The 20,192-nt window shown below is 46.5% G+C and overlaps 1 protein-coding gene across 1 annotated transcript; it reads right to left on the reverse strand.

Annotated features, from left to right (window-relative positions):
- Nucleotides 1-535: 535 nt before the first annotated feature.
- LOC147637680 (UDP-glycosyltransferase 85A2-like) lies at nucleotides 536-2,457 on the reverse strand. The gene is made up of 2 exons (XM_086799511.1): nucleotides 1,863-2,457; nucleotides 536-1,522 (listed from the first exon to the last, which is right to left on the reverse strand). The coding sequence occupies exons 1-2, from the start codon at nucleotides 2,344-2,346 to the stop codon at nucleotides 597-599; spliced, it is 1,410 nt and encodes a 469-aa protein (XP_086655637.1). The 5' UTR covers nucleotides 2,347-2,457; the 3' UTR covers nucleotides 536-596.
- Between the last annotated feature and the right edge of the window lie 17,735 nt (nucleotides 2,458-20,192).

Raw genomic sequence — 20,192 nt, forward strand, 5'->3', positions numbered from 1 at the left:
GGGCCCAAGAGCTAGGAAAAAATGTTATTCTCTCTTAAAAAAGAATTTATTTTTTCATTCTTATAAAAAATAAAATTCTTGAAGAAAAATGAGATTAAGCCCTAACTCGATGTAGAACATAAAGTAGTCGAACCTTTAACCCAACACAAAAATATACTTATACTTACTATGTGTACAATATTACTGCTTGTGAATACATTTGATGAGTAAATGATAAGACATGAAAAAAAAGGTAAGAATTAGGTGAACTTCTTCTCTAAATCCTAAGGTACTAACTCAGACTACTCTGTCATTGAGAAAGGGTAGGTATCAGGGAAAAGGCATCCCAAAAAGAAGCTTTACAATCAAACTCTCAACCATCTACTCGGGTGTAGTTTGGCAAGGCAATAGTTTAGAAATGGTTCGAAGCATAACAATGATAGTGTAATAACACTTGTGGATTCAATGCATTTAACAATACTTATTGATGAATACATCATCATTCATCCCTTGATGTCGGAAGCGAACTTGAGCAAGTTGGAGCATAACAGTGATAGTGTAATAACACTTGTGGATTCAATGCATTTAACAATACTTATTGATGAATACATCATCATTCATCCCTTGATGTCGGAAGCGAACTTGAGCAAGTTGGAGTGTGAATGGCCTCCCTCAATGGGAGCCTTTCTCACCACCTCACTAAAGTGTTTAGCTTTTGTCCGGGCATTTTGTCCGAGTGTCCCATCCATGAGAACACGAACGCCGGCCTCCACATGCTGTCTAGAAAAGGCGCCTTCCTCGGTCCTTTTGAGCTCAATGCCCACGCCCCAATGCTGAGTGATGAGCCTTGAGTTGGTTGGTTGCTCAGCCGCGCGTGGGCACGCCAATATGGGCACGCCCATCCAAAGGCTCTCAAGGGTGGAGTTCCAGCCACAGTGGGAAAGGAAGCCGCCCACGGCGGGGTGGGCAAGCACGGCAATCTGGGGGGCCCAGGGGACGATTAGTCCTCGCTCGGCGGTACGGGATTGGAAGCCATGGGGCAACACGTCACTCAGCTCTCCTTTCACGATAGTAGCATCAGAGCGGATGACCCATAAGAAGGGCTGTTCGCTCGCTTCCAAGCCATGCGCCAATTCACAGATCTCCTCTGCAGAAAGCATCACGTTGCTGCCAAATGACACGTAGATAACCGATGACTTGGCCTGCCCGTCCAGCCACGTCAAGCTGATTTGATCATTGTTGTGGTGCTGCGTGCTGTCCACGTGGTGGTGGATGAGGGGGCCTATTGCGTACGCCTCCATCCCCACCACCTCCTTCAAGCCTTGGAACGCTTCCCTCTCCAAGTCGTATACCGAGTGTATCAGCACACTTCGCGCATCCTTGGCACGTGCCGCTGCCGTCAGAAACTGTTGCAGCACTGGGTTGGCCGCGTCCGCTTCAGCACATCGGAACTCCATGGGCACCTCGTCTAAAGGGAACCGCGGGAGCCCAGGTACGCAGTCCAGCAAGACCCCCGTCTTTTTCTTCCAGCTCGAAGGATCACCTAAGGTTCAAACTAAGGTTAGCAGCGCATATATTTAATCCATAAACAACAACATCAAAAAGCATATTATTTACAGCTCTATATTGCGATGAATATCACTAGAATATTCGAATTTCTGCTCTTCACTAGGGTCACGAGAAAGTGGTAATTGGAGGTATTTCCAAACTCTGGTTGTTTGGAGGTGTTTGTGATATGATGGTAGCTGGGGATTATTTGCTCTGGTCAATTTTGTTTGTAAATTTATATCGTTTGGGATTTGAAGGTGAGCAGCACTAATGAGAATAATCAATCCATTCAACTGGTTAAAGACAAGAATGGGGTTGGCGTTAGACAACAGTACCCTTATTGCAGCATGCATAGCCTCTGGAAATCAGCTCCGGAAGAGCTAAGATGCAGAGGTAGGAAGTGGCAGTGGCTGTCCAGTAATCAACCCTTGGGACGCCGAATTTGTCAGCCACATCCTGTGTCCAAGCCATGATGCTGTCGGAGATGATACAAGTGGCTGGTTTACGCTCGTCGACGAGCCTCTGAATGAGCTGCTCCAGGCCTTCTTGCATGACCGAAGTCGTGACGAAGAGGTCGCTGTAGTTTGCAGCCTCGGGAGAGAGTCCGTCCGGGACAATCTCCAGCCGGACGGACGGGTGAGGAGGTTTGATGCGGCCCCTATTGGCGTGGGTGGAGTAGCTTCTAGCAAAGCAGACGAGGGTTACAGAGAAGCCGGCAGAGATGAGGGACTTGGCCAGCAACAAGCAGCCGTTGACGTGGCCAAGGCCCGGCCCGGACACAAGGACAGCATGAAGCAGGGGAGACGACTGGGAGCCCATCACAAGCAAAATGCTGTTTCGTCCCTAAAGAGCTAAAGAGGGCATATAAGAAGATGCTTGGCAGGGCTTGTCACGCCGCTTGTGCCTACTGCTATATTGTGCAGTGCACCCGTCTTATAAAAGCACCAATTATATGCTTGTCCGGATCAGAACCGCATCATGGCTTCGGTCACGGCAGACGTAAGAAAGTTGGACTCGACCTTTTGTTTTTGTTTTTCGAGCAGGGGTCATCAGAAACGAGCAAGCTCGTTCTGAGAGGGGGGAGAATCGGTCTATGTGCGTGCACCACTGTTCGACAAAAGTCCTTTTTTTTAAACCCAAGGCTTCACCTAGGATTTTTATTGGGAAAATAAAAGAACAAATTTTCTATTCAGTCATGAAATTTTTGAACAAGTTACAATCTGTCAATGGCTCTAACAATTCTGCTCCTCATATCTATATCACTAATAGCCACCCCATCTTCCATCAAAAGATTCCACTCATGAGAGTAATGTATTACTAGTGTTGGACCCGCCTCTAACAATTCTGCTCCTCATATCTATATCACTAATAGCCACCCCATCTTCCATCAAAAGATTCCACTCATGAGTAATATATTACTAGTGTTGGACCCGCGTGTTACTTCGATGACCAAGGTTCTAGAAAAGAACCGGTACAACCTCTCTATCTTTCTATCCCCCCCTCTCTAGGCATGCCCCCATCTCTCTCTCTCTCACACACATACACACACACACATACACAAATGCACATGACTCTCTCCATCTCTCTCTCTCTCACGCACATGACTCTCTCCATCTCTCTCTCTCTCACGCACACACACACTCTCAAACATTCGAACTCTCTCTCTCTCTCTCTCTCTCTATAACACACACACACATGCATGCACACACTCCCTCTCTCTTCTCACACTCTCCAACACATAGAAGCTCTCTCTCTCTCTCTCTCTCTCTCTCTCTCTCTCTCTCTCACACACACACACACACACACTCACACATACACACATGTAAATATTATATACAATATTATGTTTTAGATACATATACCTATACATAGACACATATACCTATACATACATATATACGTTGTCGTGACGTGGGCGGTGTCGCTGGGAAAGCGCGAGGCTTCTGGCTGTGAGAGTAGCTTCTAATCCCAGCAAGGAAACATAAGATATATCTTTTTAAGGGGCATATGACATCTCCATTTCAAGATGACTCTTGATCTCATGAAAACCTGCTTTCAGATTCCAACAACTCACAAAGCAAAAGATGGCATATGGCATATATACATCATCACATAATTTCCAAAACCCAAGAAAACAAATTTGACAACCAGTCGAGAAGCACCTTCACTACCACAACAGATTCAGCCTACTCACAGCTGTAGGGGAATGATTCCCGGCTTTCTAAAACCACCAAAAATGACACCACAATATACCATCAATAAACTGGAACTCAACAAAGAGTATTTGCCACCTTACACCCATCATGGCTGAGATGCCTTCATTTTATGGTTGTCGTGGACGCCCCCCTCACCTTTCTGCTTGCAGCCGGCTCTCCTCCTAGTTCCCAAACACTGTAGCTTCTGCGCATTCAGCTGCCCACGCGTCTGCTAGCTTCAGCTGCAGACACCAAAGGCGGCCTTCCCACAGGTCTCTCACCACCTCAGCACTTAAGGGCCTTCTCCTCTTGCACCTGCAGCCTGAATCACCTCAACGGCTCTAGAGGGAGGGCTATTAAACCGACTCACCTTTTGTCTGCGCCAGCATCTCTAGTTGCCCCAGTCTTCGTCAGCTTTTGATACACGAGGCGGCCCACCCAAGAGCCGCTGGCTTTCTTTTTCTGTTCACTCCCGACTCTCAGCAAGGTGAATTCCCACTATCCCTGGTTGTCAACCCTGTTTTTCACCAGCCCGGCCCTTCCTCGCCTCTGCACTGTTCACGCCCGTCAGCTGCCTTCACTACTTGCTGCTTCACCAGGGGCGACCCCCTCCTTTGACCTGTCTCACGTGCTGCGCCCACTTGCTCTCTGCAAGCCCGCCACTTCACGACTGCCCACAGTCGGATTCTTCACCCGGGAAGCTCCCCGTTGGCCTCTACACCAGCCACACACCAACAACCCAGGCCTGTCAGCCTTCGCCAGTCATCTCGCTGCCCCACAGCGCTCCTCAGCTGCGCATCACCCCATAGTCACCTGCAGCCACCCTTTTTGCTGCGCATCCGTTGTGGCCTACCGTTTTCGCCCAAGAGAGCCCCCCCCCCACACACACGGCGAACCCCACACTTCACACTCTGGTTATCAGCAGCGCCCCACCCTCCACCTGGCTCTTTATCAGGCGGCGTCCTTCCTTTTCTACTGCAGCAGCTGCAGCGTCCCCAGTCGCCTTCACATTCACCCGCGCCCAAGCCCTCTGGCACAAGACGACTGCTACCCTCTCCTCACTGCCCTTCCTGCCGAATCACCCCGCCCGGGCCTTCCTCTACCCGTCAGTTTTTCTTCCCCGCTGCGCCAGAGAGCCTCCATCCAGAAATCGCCTTCACGTGCTGGCCGATTTCGAAAGCTCCTCGCTGGCTTCTATGGAAACATCCATGTGGCCCTGCTTTATTGGCCATATTAATGTATTATTTTTCATTTACCTAGAAGATGGCCACCATCAAGGCTTTCACACTCATCTAAAGGCTACCTTAGCCCATTAATATTAACTGCTCCATGCTCCACACACCTCGTAATGCAACCTCGAGTGGCCGCTTATCCTTGGAGACGCATACACATATCCAGACATCCGAGCAGCTGACATCATCTCCATCGTCTGACCTCTCACCCGGACAGGCTGCAACAAGCTCAAGCCAATACCGTCAACCCTTAACACCTGGCGACGCCCTCAAAAGCAAAACCCTCCACACGTCATACATCCCATATGGCACTTAATCCCATGCATCTGGATTTGTATTTAATGGACTCACATGCATGGTTTCACACCATAGACGTGCCGTGACACGACATCCACCCCCTCTAAACTTGCACATCCTCTGGTATGTGCCACACAGGTCCTGGAATTCAGTGTCCATGCATTATTTGCACACCAACATTGGTATATGTACAAGCCTCAGCAATCACATCTGAATGGTTCTGCTTTCCCACCTGGATCAAATACCAATCGCTTTTGGCATATGTGCCATATCCTTTGCTCATATGAAGCCCTATCCTCACTTAGATTCCCTGCATATGCATGATTACCCTCATCACTCAAAGTGGGATGCTCTTCAAAATGATTTGCTTCAAAATTTTCCTCAGGCCATGTTTGAAGCCTTTGCACCACATATTGTATGGCCACACCAAATAACAACTACATTAACAGCATGGAACACACACTTGGTAACATCTCATCCAAATCTACCGTGCCCGGATCCAGCTCTAATAAACATTCATTCTTCTCATCCAAAGACGGGAAAGCATCAACACATACAAAATCCAACAAGGCATCATCGAGAATAGCCTCCACATATGAATCAATCTCATCACAATCATTTGGCTTACATAACACCTGCACATCCTCACTTGCAACCAACAGTTGACTAGCATCAAGCATAGAAGAGCCCAAAGCTGATGGGGATCTATTATATACCATGAAATCATCCAATGCATCACCTAAGATAGCATCCAATCCAGGATCAATCACATTGAAGCCATTATCATCTTGCAATCCCACATGTTGATTACCATGAACATTCATACCCCCATAACTATATCCATTTGGTTGCTCATATGCAGCCTCATGAGGCTCTGTGACCACACTTTGCATATCCTGCATGTTATCTCCCAGTATTTCTTGATACCTGTCTGCAGATGGGCTTAGAATTATGGGTCCTTCACCCAAGTACCCTTGAATCTGTATGTTATTGAACCCTGTATGATTCAAAAAGACAGATTCAATTTCCCTCTCCAAATCATCATCATAAACAGGCTTCCAAGCTTGAGATTGTTGCTCACAAATGTGGTTGCAAGGTAACCCTGACACTGATGACATAGCATCACCCTGTTTATTGTTGGAACACCCTGTTAGCATTCCAGAATAACCCAAATCCAAAGAACCTTGGCAACCAGCTTCAGAAGCAACATCACTGTTGGAATCACCCATATCACTCACCCCCTCTAAATCAATCACACATACTTGTGGCCCGTCTGCATATTCATGTACATCATCCTGCTTATAAGCATCATAACCAGATAAGAATGCAGTAATGATAGCATCTTCTTCTTGTCTTAGATCTTCAAACTCTGCAATCATGCTTTCAACAAGAAGCATTGGTTCCTGCTGTTCTTCACACATATGATACGACACCTGAGGAATACCCTTCAAATGAGCACTTTCGTCATGAGAATCCTCATGTTTACACAGCTTACATGCTTCACAGTCCTCTTCCTTGTGTACTGGGTCTTGAGCACCTATCCTGAAGCTCTCTGAATCAAGTGTCTCCTCAAGCATAGGCATACATACTTCATGTGGTATGATCATAGGACCCTGTATGTCTGCACCCTCAAATAAGGAAGACAGATTATACTTGCAGAGTTCACCCATTGCATCTTTATGAGGCTGTAGCAAAGCATCCCTTTTGGCACTGTGAAGGCCTTGTTGCTCACTAATGGCTTTTTGCAGTCCCAATTTAGCATAAACAGCCTCCACAATCTCTGTATCAGCCTTGAATAGCAGTTGATTGTCCTCCATAAGACATGCATCGACAACCGCTTCTAAATTGGCTCGGATTGTTGCTGGAACACTATCACAGCTCACATTATACCTGGAACTCACATAAATAAGTGCATCTGCAAAATCACTCCATCGTTTGGAGTGATACTCTGCTAGTTCCAGCACTTCATCTTTTAAATCAGGACTTACAAGGTATGCAAAAGATGCAATCATCATGTTTTTTGGAACCCCTTGATTCCTCATCTCTGTCTCATAACACCTTAGATAGCTTTCTGAATCATAACCATCAAATATATTGACCCTGTCATATACCAATTGCACCGCAATTTCCACTGCTTCCTGAATTTGCTTTTCTTCTTCAATCTTCCTGAACCGCTCTTCAAGCTCTTTCATCTCTGCATATAAATGCTCCATTTTGCTAGCCATCTCTACATACTCTCACCCTAGCGGTTTCACGTCGGGTTCACCAAAGCACCAAAGCTGTCGTGACGTGGGCGGTGTCGCTGGGAAAGCGCGAGGCTTCTGGCTATGAGAGTAGCTTCTAATCCCAGCAAGGAAACATAAGATATATCTTTTTAAGGGGCATATGACATCTCCATTTCAAGATGACTCTTGATCTCATGAAAACCTGCTTTCAGATTCCAACAACTCACAAAGCAAAAGATGGCATATGGCATATATACATCATCACATAATTTCCAAAACCCAAGAAAACAAATTTGACAACCAGTCGAGAAGCACCTTCACTACCACAACAGATTCAGCCTACTCACAGCTGTAGGGGAATGATTCCCGGCTTTCTAAAACCACCGAAAATGACACCACAATATACCATCAATAAACTGGAACTCAACAAAGAGTATTTGCCACCTTACACCCATCATGGCTGAGATGCCTTCATTTTATGGTTGTCGTGGACGCCCCCCTCACCTTTCTGCTTGCAGCCGGCTCTCCTCCTAGTTCCCAAACACTGTAGCTTCTGCGCATTCAGCTGCCCACGCGTCTGCTAGCTTCAGCTGCAGACACCAAAGGCGGCCTTCCCACAGGTCTCTCACCACCTCAGCACTTAAGGGCCTTCTCCTCTTGCACCTGTAGCCTGAATCACCTCAACGGCTCTAGAGGTAGGGCTATTAAACCGACTCACCTTTTGTCTGCGCCAGCATCTCTAGTTGCCCCAGTCTTCGTCAGCTTTTGATACACGAGGCGGCCCACCCAAGAGCCGCTGGCTTTCTTTTTCTGTTCACTCCCGACTCTCAGCAAGGTGATTTCCCACTGTCCCTGGTTGTCAACCCTGTTTTTCACCAGCCCGGCCCTTCCTCGCCTCTGCACTGTTCACGCCCGTCAGCTGCCTTCACTACTTGCTGCTTCACCAGGGGCGACCCCCTCCTTTGACCTGTCTCACGTGCTGCGCCCACTTGCTCTCTGCAAGCCCGCCACTTCACGACTGCCCACAGTCGGATTCTTCACCCGGGAAGCTCCCCGTTGGCCTCTACACCAGCCACACACCAACAACCCAGGCCTGTCAGCCTTCGCCAGTCATCTCGCTGCCCCACAGCGCTCCTCAGCTGCGCATCACCCCATAGTCACCTACAGCCACCCTTTTTGCTGCGCATCCGTTGTGGCCTACCGTTTTCGCCCAAGAGAGCCCCCCCCCCACACACACGGCGAACCCCACACTTCACACTCTGGTTATCAGCAGCGCCCCACCCTCCACCTGGCTCTTTATCAGGCGGCGTCCTTCCTTTTCTTCTGCAGCAGCTGCAGCGTCCCCAGCCGCCTTCACATTCACCCGCGCCCAAGCCCTCTGGCACAAGACGACTGCTACCCTCTCCTCACTGCCCTTCCTGCCGAATCACCCCGCCCGGGCCTTCCTCTACCCGTCAGTTTTTCTTCCCCGCTGCGCCAGAGAGCCTCCATCCAGAAATCGCCTTCACGTGCTGGCCGATTTCGAAAGCTCCTCGCTGGCTTCTATGGAAACATCCATGTGGCCCTGCTTTATTGGCCATATTAATGTATTATTTTTCATTTACCTAGAAGATGGCCACCATCAAGGCTTTCACACTCATCTAAAGGCTACCTTAGCCCATTAATATTAACTGCTCCATGCTCCACACACCTCGTAATGCAACCTCGAGTGGCCGCTTATCCTTGGAGATGCATACACATATCCAGACATCCGAGCAGCTGACATCATCTCCATCGTCTGACCTCTCACCCGGACAGGCTGCAACAAGCTCAAGCCAATACCGTCAACCCTTAACACCTGGCGACGCCCTCAAAAGCAAAACCCTCCACACGTCATACATCCCATATGGCACTTAATCCCATGCATCTGGATTTGTATTTAATGGCCTCACATGCATGGTTTCACACCATAGACGTGCCGTGACACGACATCCACCCCCTCTAAACCTGCACATCCTCTGGTATGTGCCACACAGGTCCTGGAATTCAGTGTCCATGCATTATTTGCACACCAACATTGGTATATGTACAAGCCTCAGCAATCACATCTGAATGGTTCTGCTTTCCCACCTGGATCAAATACCAATCGCTTTTGGCATATGTGCCATATCCTTTGCTCATATGAAGCCCTATCCTCACTTAGATTCCCTGCATATGCATGATTACCCTCATCACTCAAAGTGGGATGCTCTTCAAAATGATTTGCTTCAAAATTTTCCTCAGGCCATGTTTGAAGCCTTTGCACCACATATTGTATGGCCACACCAAATAACAACTGCATTAACAGCATGGAACACACACTTGGTAACATCTCATCCAAATCTACCGTGCCCGGATCCAGCTCTAATAAACATTCATTCTTCTCATCCAAAGACGGGAAAGCATCAACACATACAAAATCCAACAAGGCATCATCGAGAATAGCCTCCACATATGAATCAATCTCATCACAATCATTTGGCTTACATAACACCTGCACATCCTCACTTGCAACCAACAGTTGACTAGCATCAAGCATAGAAGAGCCCAAAGCTGATGGGGATCTATTATATACCATGAAATCATCCAATGCATCACCTAAGATAGCATCCAATCCAGGATCAATCACATTGAAGCCATTATCATCTTGCAATCCCACATGTTGATTACCATGAACATTCATACCCCCATAACTATATCCATTTGGTTGCTCATATGCAGCCTCATGAGGCTCTGTGACCACACTTTGCATATCCTGCATGTTATCTCCCAGTATTTCTTGATACCTGTCTGCAGATGGGCTTAGAATTATGGGTCCTTCACCCAAGTACCCTTGAATTTGTATCTTATTGAACCCTGTATGATTCAAAAAGACAGATTCAATTTCCCTCTCCAAATCATCATCATAAACAGGCTTCCAAGCTCGAGATTGTTGCTCACAAATGTGGTTGCAAGGTAACCCTGACACTGATGACATAGCATCACCCTGTTTATTGTTGGAACACCCTGTTAGCATTCCAGAATAACCCAAATCCAAAGAACCTTGGCAACCAGCTTCAGAAGCAACATCACTGTTGGAATCACCCATATCACTCACCCCCTCTAAATCAATCACACATACTTGTGGCCCGTCTGCATATTCATGTACATCATCCTGCTTATAAGCATCATAACCAGATAAGAATGCAGTAATGATAGCATCTTCTTCTTGTCTTAGATCTTCAAACTCTGCAATCATGCTTTCAACAAGAAGCATTGGTTCCTGCTGTTCTTCACACATATGATACGACACCTGAGGAATACCCTTCAAATGAGCACTTTCGTCATGAGAATCCTCATGTTTACACAGCTTACATGCTTCACAGTCCTCTTCCTCGTGTACTGGGTCTTGAGCACCTGTCCTGAAGCTCTCTGAATCAAGTGTCTCCTCAAGCATAGGCATACATACTTCATGTGGTATGATCATAGGACCCTGTATGTCTGCACCCTCAAACAAGGAAGACAGATTATACTTGCAGAGTTCACCCATTGCATCTTTATGAGGCTGTAGCAAAGCATCCCTTTTGGCACTGTGAAGGCCTTGTTGCTCACTAATGGCTTTTTGCAGTCCCAATTTAGCATAAACAGCCTCCACAATCTCTGTATCAACCTTGAATAGCAGTTGATTGTCCTCCATAAGACATGCATCGACAACCGCTTCTAAATTGGCTCGGATTGTTGCTGGAACACTATCACAGCTCACATTATACCTGGAACTCACATAAATAAGTGCATCTGCAAAATCACTCCATCGTTTGGAGTGATACTCTGCTAGTTCCAGCACTTCATCTTTTAAATCAGGACTTACAAGGTATGCAAAAGATGCAATCATCATGTTTTCTGGAACCCCTTGATTCCTCATCTCTGTCTCGTAACACCTTAGATAGCTTTCTGAATCATAACCATCAAATATATTGACCCTGTCATATACCAATTGCACCGCAATTTCCACTGCTTCCTGAATTTGCTTTTCTTCTTCAATCTTCCTGAACCGCTCTTCAAGCTCTTTCATCTCTGCATATAAATGCTCCATTTTGCTAGCCATCTCTACATACTCTCACCCCAGCGGTTTCACGTCGGGTTCACCAAAGCACCAAAGCTGTCGTGACGTGGGCGGTGTCGCTGGGAAAGCGCGAGGCTTCTGGCTGTGAGAGTAGCTTCTAATCCCAGCAAGGAAACATAAGATATATCTTTTTAAGGGGCATATGACATCTCCATTTCAAGATGACTCTTGATCTCATGAAAACCTGCTTTCAGATTCCAACAACTCACAAAGCAAAAGATGGCATATGGCATATATACATCATCACATAATTTCCAAAACCCAAGAAAACAAATTTGACAACCAGTCGAGAAGCACCTTCACTACCACAATTCAGCCTACTCACAGCTGTAGGGGAATGATTCCCGGCTTTCTAAAACCACCGAAAATGACACCACAATATACCATCAATAAACTGGAACTCAACAAAGAGTATTTGCCACCTTACACCCATCATGGTTGAGATGCCTTCATTTTATGGTTGTCGTGGACGCCCCCCTCACCTTTCTGCTTGCAGCCGGCTCTCCTCCTAGTTCCCAAACACTGTAGCTTCTGCGCATTCAGCTACCCACGCGTCTGCTAGCTTCAGCTGCAGACACCAAAGGCGGCCTTCCCACAGGTCTCTCACCACCTCAGCACTTAAGGGCCTTCTCCTCTTGCACCTGCAGCCTGAATCACCTCAACGGCTCTAGAGGGAGGGCTATTAAACCGACTCACCTTTTGTCTGCGCCAGCATCTCTAGTTGCCCCAGTCTTCGTCAGCTTTTGATACACGAGGCGGCCCACCCAAGAGCCGCTGGCTTTCTTTTTCTGTTCACTCCCGACTCTCAGCAAGGTGATTTCCCACTGTCCCTGGTTGTCAACCCTGTTTTTCACCAGCCCGGCCCTTCCTCGCCTCTGCACTGTTCACGCCCGTCAGCTGCCTTCACTACTTGCTGCTTCACCAGGGGCGACCCCCTCCTTTGACCTGTCTCACGTGCTGCGCCCACTTGCTCTCTGCAAGCCCGCCACTTCACGACTGCCCACAGTCGGATTCTTCACCCGGGAAGCTCCCCGTTGGCCTCTACACCAGCCACACACCAACAACCCAGGCCTGTCAGCCTTCGCCAGTCATCTCGCTGCCCCACAGCGCTCCTCAGCTGCGCATCACCCCATAGTCACCTGCAGCCACCCTTTTTGCTGCGCATCCGTTGTGGCCTACCGTTTTCGCCCAAGAGAGCCCCCCCCCACACACACGGCGAACCCCACACTTCACACTCTGGTTATCAGCAGCGCCCCACCCTCCACCTGGCTCTTTATCAGGCGGCGTCCTTCCTTTTCTTCTGCAGCAGCTGCAGCGTCCCCAGCCGCCTTCACATTCACCCGCGCCCAAGCCCTCTGGCACAAGACGACTGCTACCCTCTCCTCTTTGCCCTTCCTGCCGAATCACCCCGCCCGGGCCTTTCTCTACCCGTCAGTTTTTCTTCCCCGCTGCGCCAGAGAGCCTCCATCCAGAAATCGCCTTCACGTGCTGGCCGATTTCGAAAGCTCCTCGCTGGCTTCTATGGAAACATCCATGTGGCCCTGCTTTATTGGCCATATTAATGTATTATTTTTCATTTACCTAGAAGATGGCCACCATCAAGGCTTTCACACTCATCTAAAGGCTACCTTAGCCCATTAATATTAACTGCTCCATGCTCCACACACCTCGTAATGCAACCTCGAGTGGCCGCTTATCCTTGGAGACGCATACACATATCCAGACATCCGAGCAGCTGACATCATCTCCATCGTCTGACCTCTCACCCGGACAGGCTGCAACAAGCTCAAGCCAATACCGTCAACCCTTAACACCTGGCGACGCCCTCAAAAGCAAAACCCTCCACACGTCATACATCCCATATGGCACTTAATCCCATGCATCTGGATTTGTATTTAATGGCCTCACATGCATGGTTTCACACCATAGACGTGCCGTGACACGACATCCACCCCCTCTAAACCTGCACATCCTCTGGTATGTGCCACACAGGTCCTGGAATTCAGTGTCCATGCATTATTTGCACACCAACATTGGTATATGTACAAGCCTCAGCAATCACATCTGAATGGTTCTGCTTTCCCACCTGGATCAAATACCAATCGCTTTTGGCATATGTGCCATATCCTTTGCTCATATGAAGCCCTATCCTCACTTAGATTCCCTACATATGCATGATTACCCTCATCACTCAAAGTGGGATGCTCTTCAAAATGATTTGCTTCAAAATTTTCCTCAGGCCATGTTTGAAGCCTTTGCACCACATATTGTATGGCCACACCAAATAACAACTACATTAACAGCATGGAACACACACTTGGTAACATCTCATCCAAATCTACCGTGCCCGGATCCAGCTCTAATAAACATTCATTCTTCTCATCCAAAGACGGGAAAGCATCAACACATACAAAATCCAACAAGGCATCATCGAGAATAGCCTCCACATCTGAATCAATCTCATCACAATCATTTGGCTTACATAACACCTGCACATCCTCACTTGCAACCAACAGTTGACTAGCATCAAGCATAGAAGAGCCCAAAGCTGATGGGGATCTATTATATACCATGAAATCATCCAATGCATCACCTAAGATAGCATCCAATCCAGGATCAATCACATTGAAGCCATTATCATCTTGCAATCCCACATGTTGATTACCATGAACATTCATACCCCCATAACTATATCCATTTGGTTGCTCATATGCAGCCTCATGAGGCTCTGTGACCACACTTTGCATATCCTGCATGTTATCTCCCAGTATTTCTTGATACCTGTCTGCAGATGGGCTTAGAATTATGGGTCCTTCACCCAAGTACCCTTGAATCTGTATGTTATTGAACCCTGTATGATTCAAAAAGACAGATTCAATTTCCCTCTCCAAATCATCATCATAAACAGGCTTCCAAGCTCGAGATTGTTGCTCACAAATGTGGTTGCAAGGTAACCCTGACACTGATGACATAGCATCACCCTGTTTATTGTTGGAACACCCTGTTAGCATTCCAGAATAACCCAAATCCAAAGAACCTTGGCAACCAGCTTCAGAAGCAACATCACTGTTGGAATCACCCATATCACTCACCCCCTCTAAATCAATCACACATACTTGTGGCCCGTCTGCATATTCATGTACATCATCCTGCTTATAAGCATCATAACCAGATAAGAATGCAGTAATGATAGCATCTTCTTCTTGTCTTAGATCTTCAAACTCTGCAATCATGCTTTCAACAAGAAGCATTGGTTCCTGCTGTTCTTCACACATATGATACGACACCTGAGGAATACCCTTCAAATGAGCACTTTCGTCATGAGAATCCTCATGTTTACACAGCTTACATGCTTCACAGTCCTCTTCCTCGTGTACTGGGTCTTGAGCACCTATCCTGAAGCTCTCTGAATCAAGTGTCTCCTCAAGCATAGGCATACATACTTCATGTGGTATGATCATAGGACCCTGTATGTCTGCACCCTCAAACAAGGAAGACAGATTATACTTGCAGAGTTCACCCATTGCATCTTTATGAGGCTGTAGCAAAGCATCCCTTTTGGCACTGTGAAGGCCTTGTTGCTCACTAATGGCTTTTTGCAGTCCCAATTTAGCATAAACAGCCTCCACAATCTCTGTATCAACCTTGAATAGCAGTTGATTGTCCTCCATAAGACATGCATCGACAACCGCTTCTAAATTGGCTCGGATTGTTGCTGGAACACTATCACAGCTCACATTATACCTGGAACTCACATAAATAAGTGCATCTGCAAAATCACTCCATCGTTTGGAGTGATACTCTGCTAGTTCCAGCACTTCATCTTTTAAATCAGGACTTACAAGGTATGCAAAAGATGCAATCATCATGTTTTCTGGAACCCCTTGATTCCTCATCTCTGTCTCGTAACACCTTAGATAGCTTTCTGAATCATAACCATCAAATATATTGACCCTGTCATATACCAATTGCACCGCAATTTCCACTGCTTCCTGAATTTGCTTTTCTTCTTCAATCTTCCTGAACCGCTCTTCAAGCTCTTTCATCTCTGCATATAAATGCTCCATTTTGCTAGCCATCTCTACATACTCTCACCCCAGCGGTTTCACGTCGGGTTCACCAAAGCACCAAAGCTGTCGTGACGTGGGCGGTGTCGCTGGGAAAGCGCGAGGCTTCTGGCTGTGAGAGTAGCTTCTAATCCCAGCAAGGAAACATAAGATATATCTTTTTAAGGGGCATATGACATCTCCATTTCAAGATGACTCTTGATCTCATGAAAACCTGCTTTCAGATTCCAACAACTCACAAAGCAAAAGATGGCATATGGCATATATACATCATCACATAATTTCCAAAACCCAAGAAAACAAATTTGACAACCAGTCGAGAAGCACCTTCACTACCACAACAGATTCAGCCTACTCACAGCTGTAGGGGAATGATTCCCGGCTTTCTAAAACCACCGAAAATGACACCACAATATACCATCAATAAACTGGAACTCAACAAAGAGTATTTGCCACCTTACACCCATCATGGCTGAGATGCCTTCATTTTATGGTTGTCGTGGACGCCCCCCTCACCTTTCTGCTTGCAGCCGGCTCTCCTCCTAGTTCCCAAACACTGTAGCTTCTGCGCATTCAGCTGCCCACGCGTCTGCTAGCTTCAGCTGCAGACACCAAAGGCGGCCTTCCCACAGGTCTCTCACCACCTCAGCACTTAAGGGCCTTCTCCTCTTGCACCTGCAGCCTGAATCACCTCAACGGCTCTAGAGGGAGGGCTATTAAACCGACTCACCTTTTGTCTGCGCCAGCATCTCTAGTTGCCCCAGTCTTCGTCAGCTTTTGATACACGAGGCGGCCCACCCAAGAGCCGCTGGCTTTCTTTTTCTGTTCACTCCCGACTCTCAGCAAGGTGATTTCCCACTGTCCCTGGTTGTCAACCCTGTTTTTCACCAGCCCGGCCCTTCCTCACCTCTGCACTGTTCACGCCCGTCAGCTGCCTTCACTACTTGCTGCTTCACCAGGGGCGACCCCCTCCTTTGACCTGTCTCACGTGCTGCGCCCACTTGCTCTCTGCAAGCCCGCCACTTCACGACTGCCCACAGTCGGATTCTTCACCCGGGAAGCTCCCCGTTGGCCTCTACACCAGCCACACACCAACAACCCAGGCCTGTCAGCCTTCGCCAGTCATCTCGCTGCCCCACAGCGCTCCTCAGCTGCACATCACCCCATAGTCACCTGCAGCCACCCTTTTTGCTGCGCATCCGTTGTGGCCTACCGTTTTCGCCCAAGAGAGCCCCCCCCACACACACGGCGAACCCCACACTTCACACTTTGGTTATCAGCAGCGCCCCACCCTCCACCTGGCTCTTTATCAGGCGGCGTCCTTCCTTTTCTTCTGCAGCAGCTGCAGCGTCCCCAGCCGCCTTCACATTCACCCGCGCCCAAGCCCTCTGGCACAAGACGGCTGCTACCCTCTCCTCTTTGCCCTTCCTGCCGAATCACCCCGCCCGGGCCTTCCTCTACCCGTCAGTTTTTCTTCCCCGCTGCGCCAGAGAGCCTCCATCCAGAAATCGCCTTCACGTGCTGGCCGATTTCGAAAGCTCCTCGCTGGCTTCTATGGAAACATCCATGTGGCCCTGCTTTATTGGCCATATTAATGTATTATTTTTCATTTACCTAGAAGATGGCCACCATCAAGGCTTTCACACTCATCTAAAGGCTACCTTAGCCCATTAATATTAACTGCTCCATGCTCCACACACCTCGTAATGCAACCTCGAGTGGCCGCTTATCCTTGGAGACGCATACACATATCCAGACATCCGAGCAGCTGACATCATCTCCATCGTCTGACCTCTCACCCGGACAGGCTGCAACAAGCTCAAGCCAATACCGTCAACCCTTAACACCTGGCGACGCCCTCAAAAGCAAAACCCTCCACACGTCATACATCCCATATGTACACAGGCACTTAATCCCATGCATCTGGATTTGTATTTAATGGCCTCACATGCATGGTTTCACACCATAGACGTGCCGTGACACGACAACGTGTATTTAAAAATATAAATACACACACACAGACATAATTTTTAATTAATTTTGATTAAATTTTAATGTGTGGAGATGGGCAATAAGGTGTGCTCACTTTTCAATATATAGATAGATACACACACACACACACACACAGATGTGTGTACATATACATACATACATACATATGTATGTATGTAAATAAATAAAAACACACACACATATACATATATATTTTTAATTTAATTTATATTTTATTAAAAGCTACTTTTTATTCTCTATCTCCCGCTCTCTTTCTCTCTCTTTTCACCCTCTCCCTCTTTACACCTCTCTCTCTCTCTCTCTCTCTCTCTCTCTCTCTCTCTAGGCTTGCGCGCCATCTCACTCTCTTAAACACACACACACATAGATGCAGATGTATGCACATGCATGCACACACACACACACACACACACACACGTGTACACACTCATACATGCATTAATGCAAACACACACTCTCTCCTCCCACATAAACTATCTCACACATATAAATTCTCTCTCTCTCTCTCTCTCTCTCTCTCTCTCTCTCTCTCTCTCTCACACACACACACACACACACACACACATGTACATACACACCCTTTCTCTCTCACATACACATGCACACACTCTCAAATGTTGAAACTCTCTCTCTCTCTCTCTCTCTCTCTCTCTCTCTCTCTCTCTCTCTCTCACACACACACACGCGCGCACGCACGCACGCACATGTACAAACTTGCATATGCACTAATGCAAGCAAACACTCTCCCCCCCCCACACACTCTCACACATACACTTCCATGTCTCTCTCTCTCTCTCTCTCTCTCTCTCTCTCTCTCTCTCTCTCTCTCTCTCTCTCTCTCTTTCTCTCTGACTCTCTCTCTCTTTTATATACATACACGCACATACACACATATGCACACGAACACACTCTCTTTCTCATGCACGCCATGCACACACACACACACTCTCTCTGTCACACACACACACATGTAAATATATATTATCTATAATATTATGTTTTATTATATTTAGAGACATATACTTATATACACATGGTATTTATAAAAGAAATAAACACACATATACATATATTTTTAATTAATATTAAATTTAAATACCTGAGAACACACTCTCTTTCTCATGCACGCCATGCACACACACACACACTCTCTCTGTCACACACACACACATGTAAATATATATTATCTATAATATTATGTTTTATTATATTTAGAGACATATACGTATATACACTTGGTATTTATAAAAGATATAAACACACATATACATATATTTTTAATTAATGTTTAATTTTAATACTTGAGAATGCATGGTGAGGTGTACTCACTCTTAAATAAGTATATCTTACATGCAATGTCTTTTGTCTTTTCTTTTGCATGCTAATGTGTGTGATTATGTGTGCACATACCCACGTATGTGTGATTGTGTAATGTCTACTTCATGCGTGCATGTGTCATGCAAGTGTCGATAATGTATATATGCTAGTGTGTGTATGGTGTGAGTGTGTGTACGTGGTGTGTATGTTTGTGTTTGTGTGTATCCATAAGCGAGTGTGTGCATATACATGTGTTTGAGAATGTAAATATATCCGTGTGTACATCTTTTTTTGTCTATATGTGTGCATGTGCACATGCATATGTATGTGTGAGTGTGTGCATGTACCATGTGTAAATATTTTACATCTATGTATACATGTGTGCATGCATGTGTGTGCATGTCCATGTCTGTGCACATGTACTTGTGTATATTAGTGTATATATGTGTGTATATGTATGTGCTTGTGTGCATGTATGTATATGTTCAAGCTTGAGTGTGTGTGTGCACATGTGTCCATGCGTGCGAGTGTGTGTATGTGTGTTTGTGTGCATGTGTGCGTGTATCATGTGCTTGTGTGTGTGTGTTGTGCGTGTGTGTGCATGTGTGTCCATGCGTGCAAGTGTGTGTATGTGTGTTTGTGTGCATGTGTGCGTGTATCATGTGCTTGTGTGTGTGTGTTGTGCATGTGTGCATGTGTACGCGTATCATGTGCTTGTGTGTGTGTGCACGCACATACATGTGTGTGCATGTGTACGCGTATCATGTGCTTGTGTGTGTGTGCACGCACATACATGTGTGTGCATCGACATATAAATAGATCTATTTACATTAGGCAAAATATAGACTCATTTTTGCCCCTTAAGGATTTCCACACCTCCTCTCTTTAGAAAAATGGTCTCATGGTGAATTTTTTGCAAATCAACTCAAAAGTGAGCGGAGTTTGGACATTTGAAATCTACTCTTCGAGACCTTTCCAATGATATATAGCATGATAAGCAATTTTGAATATTCAAGAAGTTCCCAAATTTGTGATGATGTGGCATGTAACATGTAACATGTAACATGCCACATCATCACCAATTTGGGGACTTCTTGAATAATCAAAATTTTTCATCATACTATATATCATTCAAAAGGTATCGATGCGTAGATTCCAAATGTGCAATCTCCGCCAACTTTTGATTTGATTTGTAAAAA

The sequence above is a fragment of the Cibotium barometz genome, chromosome 6 (genome assembly GCF_041138505.1).
Source record: "Cibotium barometz isolate CiBa-2024 chromosome 6, ASM4113850v1, whole genome shotgun sequence".
Classification (NCBI taxonomy): domain Eukaryota; kingdom Viridiplantae; phylum Streptophyta; class Polypodiopsida; order Cyatheales; family Cibotiaceae; genus Cibotium; species Cibotium barometz.

What these genes read in the sequence shown, in the direction of transcription:
- LOC147637680 (XM_086799511.1), bottom strand. Translation starts at nt 2,346, where the DNA reads ATGGGCTCCCAGTCGTCTCCCCTGCTTCATGCTGTCCTTGTGTCCGGG. An exon ending in CTATGCATGCTGCAATAAGG is followed by an intron (nt 1,523 to 1,862) that starts GTACTGTTGTCT and finishes TTTGAACCTTAG; the next exon opens with GTGATCCTTCGAGCTGGAAG.